Source organism: Oncorhynchus keta, chromosome 10, assembly GCF_023373465.1.
Source record: "Oncorhynchus keta strain PuntledgeMale-10-30-2019 chromosome 10, Oket_V2, whole genome shotgun sequence".
NCBI classification, from domain to species: domain Eukaryota; kingdom Metazoa; phylum Chordata; class Actinopteri; order Salmoniformes; family Salmonidae; genus Oncorhynchus; species Oncorhynchus keta.
In genome coordinates this window covers 74845776-74855775 of record NC_068430.1, presented here as the reverse complement: position 1 = coordinate 74855775, position 10000 = coordinate 74845776, and the positions used below count along the sequence as shown (strand labels likewise).

General features: G+C 51.9%; 1 protein-coding gene across 1 annotated transcript in view; it reads left to right on the top strand.

The window, feature by feature from the left end:
• The first annotated feature begins 3943 nt into the window (after window positions 1–3943).
• The window catches only part of LOC127931935 (platelet-derived growth factor subunit A-like), a 13362-nt gene continuing 7305 nt past the window's right edge, over window positions 3944–10000 (top strand). The window contains exons 1-2 of the mRNA XM_052526086.1: window positions 3944–4028; window positions 5868–5963. Of these exons, the coding sequence (XP_052382046.1) occupies window positions 3944–4028; window positions 5868–5963 (181 nt within the window). The remainder of the gene's footprint in view (window positions 4029–5867; window positions 5964–10000) is intronic.

The following is a 10000-nucleotide window of genomic DNA, read 5'->3' as shown; positions in this document are numbered from 1 at the left end:
ATAAGGAATATGACATTCCGTCTTTTAGTGCATTCTTCTGTTTTCATGCTTATGTGATACTCAAACAGGCAATGCTTGAAATCTCATCTCCACAGGAAAGACACAATAATCTTGTTCTGACCTACTGCTCAGGATGCTGCTTTAGATGTGGGTAAAGCGTATGGTGCAGGAGCACACATGCATGTGTGTGACTTTTTGGTAGCAGCAGAGGGACTCTGTTTTCCACATTCAAAGAGAATCCACCAAACCTCTCTCAAGCCTATGCTTAAACAGATGGAGCCATTGCATTAACTATACAGGTAAACCAAACACTAGCATATTCAAGATGTTTATCCAGGATAAGTATTCTGTTGGCCGCTTCCCAAACATTCATGCGTATCACAATAGTTTTTGGGAGGTGGCCAACCATGGGATTACCCCGGGTTTAATGGTTGAAATCGTGAAATCCACTCTGACTCACGTTTTTGGTATGGGTTCTTATAGAGGGGAAACTAAAATCAGACCTGGATTAAAATACTAACTGAAATAATTTAAAATACTTTATCTCGGATTTATTGAGCTTGACTGTCACTACGGAACCAATAGAATAGTCACAAAAATGCAAACGTCGACCATCCAGCACTCCAGGCAACTACAGATGTAGGATCTTAATTTGATCACACTCTTGTTGCCGAAACTTGTAGTGTATTCAAGGTTTAAAAATGCTTCTAAAGTTTGTAATTTCCACTTTAGTGCCAGACTTGGGTTTGCCCCAACAAAAAACTATCAAACCCTACAAAAAATGTCCATTAATTATAATCCACATTTCCTGCTGCTGCAGAATTATTTTCCTGCGGTAGCAAACTGGCTCAAATTAAGACCCTATATCTGTAGAGCAAATGTTAAAAGTATGTTAAAAGATTTCAAATATCAGGTCTGACACATATGAAAGGTTTTTTCAATATGCACTATGCATAGGGTTTGGAATAGAATTAGGTATTAGGTACTTTTAGGTACTTTCATCCACACCCTGCTTGTAAAACTCTCATCCTTCCACAGATCAAATTTAACTAGCGACTGGATTCAATCCGTATCGTGAAAGTCTCATGGTAAATCTGCGTACTGTGAATGCAGTCTCCGCGGACACTGGAACATTGCCTTTACATTTAAGTGGAGCTATAACGCAGATCTTCCACGATACTTCTGCGATACGGATTGAATCCAGACCTATTTCTCCCTCTCTCTTCTCTCTCATGCACATTCCCTCTCTGTGTCTCTCCATATCTCAATTTGTCTCTGTTTCTCTCTCCTTTCTCTATTTTTACTGTGTCTATCCTGTTGTCTGGGTCTAGACTTTAGGGAAACCTCTAGCCTCTCTGTCGGCATGACAACATGCTAACAGGAGGCAGAGAGAGAGAGAGGGATACAGAGAGGTTAAGGGTCCAGATCATTGCCCTTTGGCATCACTCTCACCGGGTCCAAGGATGTCACAGTGGAATGTTCTGGATCGGTTCGGTTCTAACCCAGTTGTTTCCCTAATTTGGACCCCTGTGCTGTAAGTGAATGTGTGTGTGTACACATGTGCACTTGCATGTGAGTCTGGCGCCTTGCAGGAGTCAAGTACACCAGACCAGAGCAGCCCAAAGCAAAGCCCTTCAGGGTTGATGGAGGGAGAGACAGAGTCACTGAGTCTCTGTCTGGCTAAATAGGTCTTAATTGGCAACAAACCTTGTTTCTCTTCCTCCTTCCCTCCTCCTTGGCCCCTTTCGCCCCTTCATTCTTCTTCCTCCTCTCCCCATCTCCTTCACCTCATTTTCCTCCACGTTCACCTCTCCCTCCTTCTCATCACCACTACTATAGACTGTCAATGTTTGCATTTGTAGCTAGAATGGTGGCTGCTCTAGTGTTGAGAGAGACTGGGTCCAGTGGGCACAAAGACCCTAACTATCTCAGCCGTGACACCGTGTCTGGTCACAAGGCACACAGTCAATGTGTGTGTAGGTCCGTGGGAACATGTCTGTTTTGTATCAAGTGTTGTTCTTAGCTCCAGCACACCGTGTCGTCCCCCCTACCTCTGATCCATCCACCCCTTTCACTCTCTCACTCCTTTATCATGGAGGTCAGATGTGTCTGCGGTCTGGCCACTTATTAATGAAGTTAATTAAACACCAATTAAAAACAGACACACTCAGCCATCTGTGGCTGACCTGGAAGGGAGGGAGAGGGGTGGAGGAAGGAATGGAATGGGGGGACTCGAGGTGTGAACAGATAGGAGGGAGGGTTGGAGGTGGTGGAGGTGTGAGGGGGCTGGAGAAGGAGAGAACTGAAGGGAGGGTGTAAGAGGGGGACGAGAGAGAAGAGAGAGAGGTGGAGGTGTGAGGGACTGAAGGGAGGGTGTAAGAAAGGGAAGAGAGAGAGGTGGAGGTGTGAGGGACTGAAGGGAGGGTGTAAGAGAGGGAAGAGAGAGAGGTGGAGGTGTGAGTGACTGAAGGGAGGGTGTAAGAGAGGGAAGAGAGAGAGGTGGAGGTGTGAGGGACTGAAGGGAGGGTGTTAGAGGGAAGAGAGAGAGGTGGAGGTGTGAGGAACTGAAGGGAGGGTGTAAGAGGGGGAAGAGAGAGAGGTGGAGGTGTGAGGGACTGAAGGGAGGGTGTAAGAGGGGGAAGAGAGAGAGGTGGAGGTGTGAGGAACTGAAGGGAGGGTGTTAGAGAGGGAAGAGAGAGAGGTGGAGGTGTGAGGGGGCTGGAGAAGGAGTGAACTGAAGGGAGGGTGTTAGAGAGAGAAGAGAGAGAGGTGGAGGTGTGAGGGACTGAAGGGAGGGTGTTAGAGAGGGAAGAGAGAGAGGTGGAGGTGTGAGGAACTAAAGGGAGGGTGGAGGTAGGAACTGAGGGGGGTGTTAAGAGAGAGAGGTGGAGGTGTGAGGAACTGAAGGGAGGGTGTTAGAGAGAGAGGTGGAGGTGTGAGGAACTGAAGGGAGGGTGTTAGAGAGGGAAGAGAGAGAGGTGGAGGTGTGAGGAACTGAAGGGATGGTGTTAGAGGGAAGAGAGAGGAAGAGAAGGGATGAGAGGGGAGGTGTGAGGAACTGAAGGGAGGGTGTTAGAGGGAAGAGAGAGAGGTGGAGGTGTGAGGAACTGAAGGGATGGTGTTAGAGGGAAGAGAGAGAGGTGGAGGTGTGAGGAACTGAAGGGAGGGTGTAAGAGGGGAAGAAGAGAAGGGAGGGTGTTAGGTGGAGGTGTGAGGAACTGAAGGGAGGGTGTTAGAGAGGGAAGAGAGAGAGGTGGAGGTGTGAGGGGGGAGGGTGGAGAAGGAGTGGAGGTGTGAGGAACTGAAGGGAGGGTGTTAGAGAGAGAAGAGAGAGAGGTGGAGGTGTGAGGGACTGAAGGGAGGGTGTTAGAGAGGGAAGAGAGGAACTGAAGGGAGGTGGAGGTGTGAGGAACTGAAGGGAGGGTGTTAGAGGGAAGAGAGAGAGGTGGAGGTGTGAGGAACTGAAGGGATGGTGTTAGAGGGAAGAGAGAGAGGTGGAGGTGTGAGGAACTGAAGGGAGGGGGGGAAGAGAGGGAAGAGAGAAAGGTGGAGGTGTGAGGAACTGAAGGGAGGGTGTTAGAGGGAAGAGAGAGAGGTGGAGGTGTGAGGAACTGAAGGGATGGTGTTAGAGGGAAGAGAGAGAGGTGGAGGTGTGAGGAACTGAAGGGAGGGTGTTAGAGGGAAGAGAGAGAGGTGGAGGTGTGAGGAACTGAAGGGAGGGGGAAGAGAGGGAAGAGAGAAAGGTGGAAAGCCTCCAGTGACTTTATAGGTGATAAACACCCTAAACTACTCAACCATGGGTTTGTACTTTGTTATAAATGATCTCAGTCCCTTAAAATGTAATGACTGGTGCTTTAGAAGGGATCGAATGTTACTGTGTTAACTAGTAACCTGCCATTGTGTGGTAAAACAACAGGGCATTTAGGGACGGTTACAGGGTATGATGTTTATAGAGATCATCAACATCCTCATCACCTTCCTCATCATCATCGCCATCGTCATCACCAGCATCCTTATCATCATCACCAGCATCCTTATCATCATCACCACTATCACCATCAAAATCAAATCAAATGTTGTTTCTCACATGCACCGAATACCTTACAGTGAAATGCTTACTTACAAGCCCTTAACCAACAATGCAGTTTTAAGAAAATGCCTAAAAAAGTAAGAGATAAGAATAACAAATAATTAAACAGCAACAGTAAATTACAATAGCTGGGCTACATACAGAGGGTACTGGTACAGAGTCAATGTGTGGGGTCACCGGTGTGGAGGTCATATATACATGTGGGTAGAGTTATTAAAGTGGCTGTGCATAGATAATAACAGAGAGGAGCAGCAGGGGGGATGCACATAGTCTGGGTAGCCATTTGACTAACTGTTCAGGAGTCTTTTGGCTTGAGGGTACCATCATCACCATCATCAAGAACATCATCATCATCATCACTATAATTGCATTGATCTGAAACGCACCTGCATTTGACCAATGATGCATGAAAGAAGTCTGGTGCGTTGAATGGACTGATGTGAGCGCGCCCACAGTCAAAAGCCAATGGTCTCCTTTATAGCCGATCTATCCATCTGTAGTTACAGAGCACACACCCGGAGAGCGGAGCGGAGTGGCAACGTGACCGCGCCCCGCCAGCCCCCAGCAACGCAGTAGCTATATCATATGACTCAAAGCGTTCCGACTTCATTCACTACGGAGATCACAGTCTTCAGCGGGCCCGCTTTGAAGGGATACAATAGCCTACAAAAACCGTTTGATAAGAACAACCGGGACATGCGGACGGCTTGACATTCTTTTTGACCTATTCTCCACTTGCTGATATAAACAGGACATAAAGTTGATATTTTTGGAAGTCTCCCATAAATGTATGGATAGTGAAATATTATATTCTCAGAGAATTGTATCGACATGCATAAAGGATTAAAACACTTAAAGGTTCCACTGCGAGCCGTCTTCACTTCAAGTGGATTATAGCTCGTTCGACAAAATGATTACATTTCTCACATCTGGAAGTTCTTATCCGGATAGATAACTCTTGTCTCAGGTGCCGTAACACCGACCCATCTCCTGCTCCTGTGTTGCTTCTGTGGCCAAAAGCGGAGTAGGAAACCCAACTGACTTCAATAAACGTCAGTATTAAATGTAAACCTAAATGAACACCCAATAAAGTCCCACTGTTAGCCTCGCCATGTTGCCTATAATAGCCAAATAATTCGGACTACCGGCTGTAGACTCGTGGAGGTAGCGGTTCCACCCGAGGGATGGTACTGGATTCCCGTGGTTTGGGAGCGACGCCTCAGCTCCTGGTTCTGGAACGGTGTTGGTGGAACTACTGGAACTTTCTCTCGTTCTGGAGCCCAAAGGACCTGAAGGGAGATGAGAGCCGCTTTTCTGAGCTTCCTCCTCGCCTGCTTATTGTGCCTGTTACGCACCGCCGCTGAGGTAAAGGACTTTTATACGAGTTTTGGTTTGTACGCTATGTAGGGGCCAAATCTGTTCACATTGTGCTGTTTTTAGTGCAACGCTTACTTCGTTGGCAGGTGCAAGGTTTGTTCGCTCATGCTCCACTTATGCATAATTATGCACAAAACTCCAGAGTAGCGTTGCTGTAACTCCGTCAGAAAATGACATGACAATAGGGGGAATATATGGCTTCTCAGCAACAAGCGCAAACTAAGTGTGCATTATACCACACCCTTAATTGTGCACATATTTGTGCTTAAAACACTTCTTCAGCGCTACATAGTCACACTCACACCACTTCTATAGCCACGCTATCCATTACGGTACGCTAACGTCTGTGTAGGTAATAAAGTGCTGTTATTTTCATTTCAATGTTTTCCTTTTGTTCTAGGAGGACCCACTCCCCGGGAGCTGTTGGAGCGGCTGTCCCGCAGTGAGATACGCAGCATCAGCGACCTCCAGCGGCTCCTGGAGCTAGACTTGGAAGGTAGGCCTAAAGCCTCTTATATCCGTCTTCATTCAATGGCTTTATTACACAGCCTAGGGCTAGGCTTCAGTAAAGACACTGAATTGAGCTCAACACAACATGCCAGAAGTAGTCTACAAGGTTCTGGATAGAACCAAAACAGGTTCTATTGCTTGCTTCATATATGGCACCTCTAAATGTTCTATATAGAACCCCATGGGTTCTTATTCACTGACTCAACATTTGTTCTATATAGAACCTTAAGGGGTGCCATATATGAAGCAAGCAATAGAACCCGTGGGGTTCTATCCAGAACCTTTGTTTCTAAGTGTACCCTTTGAAGGTAGGAGGAGAGAGGTGGGAAGAGGTGCCACGGCTGTGTCTGGTTTGTGATAGGCTGTTAGCCTGTGGGCAACTTGGACAGGTTTGTCTGCCACATAAGAGATGTTGAATTAGACGAGTTACTTCCTGCAGCTTAGCGGGAGAGAGTCAGTGAATCTCCATTGGATGTTGCCCCGGCCATGAGCATGCCCCTCTCGGGCGGGAACTAAAAGACGTCTCAGTCACTATGGGGCACTAGGGAGGACAGTCACCATGGGGGGAGGACAGTCACTAGGGGCACTAGGACAGTCACCATGGGGCACTAGGGAGGACAGTCACCATGGGGCACTAGGGAGGACAGTCACCATGGGGCACTAGGGAGGACAGTCACCATGGGGCACTAGGGAGGACAGTCACCATGGGGACTCACCATGGGGCACTAGGGAGGACAGTCACCATGGGGTACTAGGGAGGACAGTCACCATGGGGTACTAGGGAGGACAGTCACCATGGGGCACTAGGGAGGACAGTCACCATGGGGCACTAGGGAGGACAGTCACCATGGGGCACTAGGGAGGACAGTCACCATGGGGCACTAGGGAGGACAGTCACCATGGGGCACTAGGGAGGACAGTCACCATGGGGCACTAGGGAGGACAGTCACCATGGGGCACTAGGGAGGACAGTCACCATGGGGTACTAGGGAGGACAGTCACCATGGGGCACTAGGGAGGACAGTCACCATGGGGCACTAGGGAGGACAGTCACCATGGGGCACTAGGGAGGACAGTCACCATGGGGCACTAGGGAGGACAGTCACCATGGGGCACTAGGGAGGACAGTCACCATGGGGCACTAGGGAGGACAGTCACCATGGGGCACTAGGGAGGACAGTCACCATGGGGCACTAGGGAGGACAGTCACCATGGGGCACTAGGGAGGACAGTCACCATGGGGCACTAGGGAGGACAGTCACCATGGGGCACTAGGGAGGACAGTCACCATGGGGCACTAGGGAGGACAGTCACCATGGGGCACTAGGGAGGACAGTCACCATGGGGCACTAGGGAGGACAGTCACCATGGGGCACTAGGGAGGACAGTCACCATGGGGCACTAGGGAGGACAGTCACCATGGTCACCATCACCATGGGGCACTAGGGAGGACAGTCACCATGGGGCACTAGGGAGGACAGTCACCATGGGGCACTCACCATGGGAGGACAGTCACCATGGGGCACTAGGGAGGACAGTCACCATGGGGCACTAGGGAGGACAGTCACCATGGGGCACTAGGGAGGACAGTCACCATGGGGCACTAGGGAGGACAGTCACCATGGGGCACTAGGGAGGACAGTCACCATGGGGCACTAGGGAGGACAGTCACCATGGGGCACTAGGGAGGACAGTCACCATGGGGCACTAGGGAGGACAGTCACCATGGGGCACTAGGGAGGACAGTCACCATGGGGCACTAGGGAGGACAGTCACCATGGGGCACTAGGGAGGACAGTCACCATGGGGCACTAGGGAGGACAGTCACCATGGGGCACTAGGGAGGACACCATGGGGCACTAGGGAGGACAGTCACCATGGGGCACTAGGGAGGACAGTCACCATGGGGCACTAGGGAGGACAGTCACCATGGGGCACTAGGGAGGACAGTCACCATGGGGCACTAGGGAGGACAGTCACCATGGGGCACTAGGGAGGACAGTCACCATGGGGCACTAGGGAGGACAGTCACCATGGGGCACTAGGGAGGACAGTCACCATGGGGCACTAGGGAGGACAGTCACCATGGGGCACTAGGGAGGACAGTCACCATGGGGCACTAGGGAGGACAGTCACCATGGGGCACTAGGGAGGACAGTCACCATGGGGCACTAGGGAGGACAGTCACCATGGGGCACTAGGGAGGACAGTCACCATGGGGCACTAGGGAGGACAGTCACCATGGGGCACTAGGGAGGACAGTCACCATGGGGCACTAGGGAGGACAGTCACCATGGGGCACTAGGGAGGACAGTCACCATGGGGCACTAGGGAGAACTAGGGAGGACAGTCACCATGGGGCACTAGGGAGGACAGTCACCATGGGGCACTAGGGAGGACAGTCACCATGGGGCACTAGTCACCATGGGGCACTAGGGAGGACAGTCACCATGGGGCACTAGGGAGGACAGTCACCATGGGGCACTAGGGAGGACAGTCACCATGGGGCACTAGGGAGGACAGTCACCATGGGGCACTAGGGAGGACAGTCACCATGGGGCACTAGGGAGGACAGTCACCATGGGGCACTAGGGAGGACAGTCACCATGGGGCACTAGGGAGGACAGTCACCATGGGGAACTAGGGAGGACAGTCACCATGGGGAACAGTCACCATGGGGCACTAGGAGGACAGTCACCATGGGGCACTAGGGAGGACAGTCACCATGGGGCACTAGGGAGGACAGTCACCATGGGGCACTAGGGGACAGTCACCATGGGGCACTAGGGAGGACAGTCACCATGGGGCACTAGGGAGGAACAGTCACCATGGGGCACTAGGAGGACAGTCACCATGGGGCACTAGGGAGGACAGTCACCATGGGGCACTAGGGAGGACAGTCACCATGGGGCACTAGGGAGGACAGTCACCATGGGGTACTAGGAGGACAGTCACCATGGGGGACAGTCACCATGGGGCACTAGGGAGGACAGTCACCATGGGGAACTAGGGAGGACAGTCACCATGGGGCACTAGGGAGGACAGTCACCATGGGGCACTAGGGAGGACAGTCACCATGGGGAACTAGGGAGGACAGTCACCATGGGGAACTAGGGAGGACAGTCACCATGGGGACTAGGGAGGACAGTCACCATGGGGAACTAGGGAGGACAGTCAGGGGGACAGTCACCATGGGGCACTAGGGAGGACAGTCACCATGGGGCACTAGGGAGGACAGTCACCATGGGGAACTAGGGAGGACAGTCACCATGGGGTACTAGGGAGGACAGTCACCATGGGGAACTAGGGAGGACAGTCACCATGGGGTACTAGGGAGGACAGTCACCATGGGGCACTAGGGAGGACAGTCACCATGGGGCACTCAGTCACCATGGGGAACTAGGGAGGACAGTCACCATGGGGCACTAGGGAGGACAGTCACCATGGGGAACTAGGGAGGACAGTCACCATGGGGCACTAGGGAGGACAGTCACCATGGGGAACTAGGGAGGACAGTCACCATGGGGCACTAGGGAGGACAGTCACCATGGGGCACTAGGGGACAGTCACCATGGGGCACAGTCACCATGGGGAACTAGGGAGGACAGTCACCATGGGGAACTAGGGAGGACAGTCACCATGGGGCACTAGGGAGGACAGTCACCATGGGGCACTAGGGAGGACAGTCACCATGGGGAACTAGGGAGGACAGTCACCATGGGGCACTAGGGAGGACAGTCACCATGGGGCACTAGGGAGGACAGTCACCATGGGGAACTAGGGAGGACAGTCACCATGGGGAACTAGGGAGGACAGTCACCATGGGGAACTAGGGAGGACAGTCACCATGGGGCACTAGGGAGGACAGTCACCATGGGGCACTAGGGAGGACAGTCACCATGGGGCACTAGGGAGGACAGTCACCATGGGGCACTAGGACAGTCACCATGGGGAACTAGGGTCAGGACAGTCACCATGGGGAACTAGGGAGGACAGTCACCATGGGGAACTAGGGAGGACAGT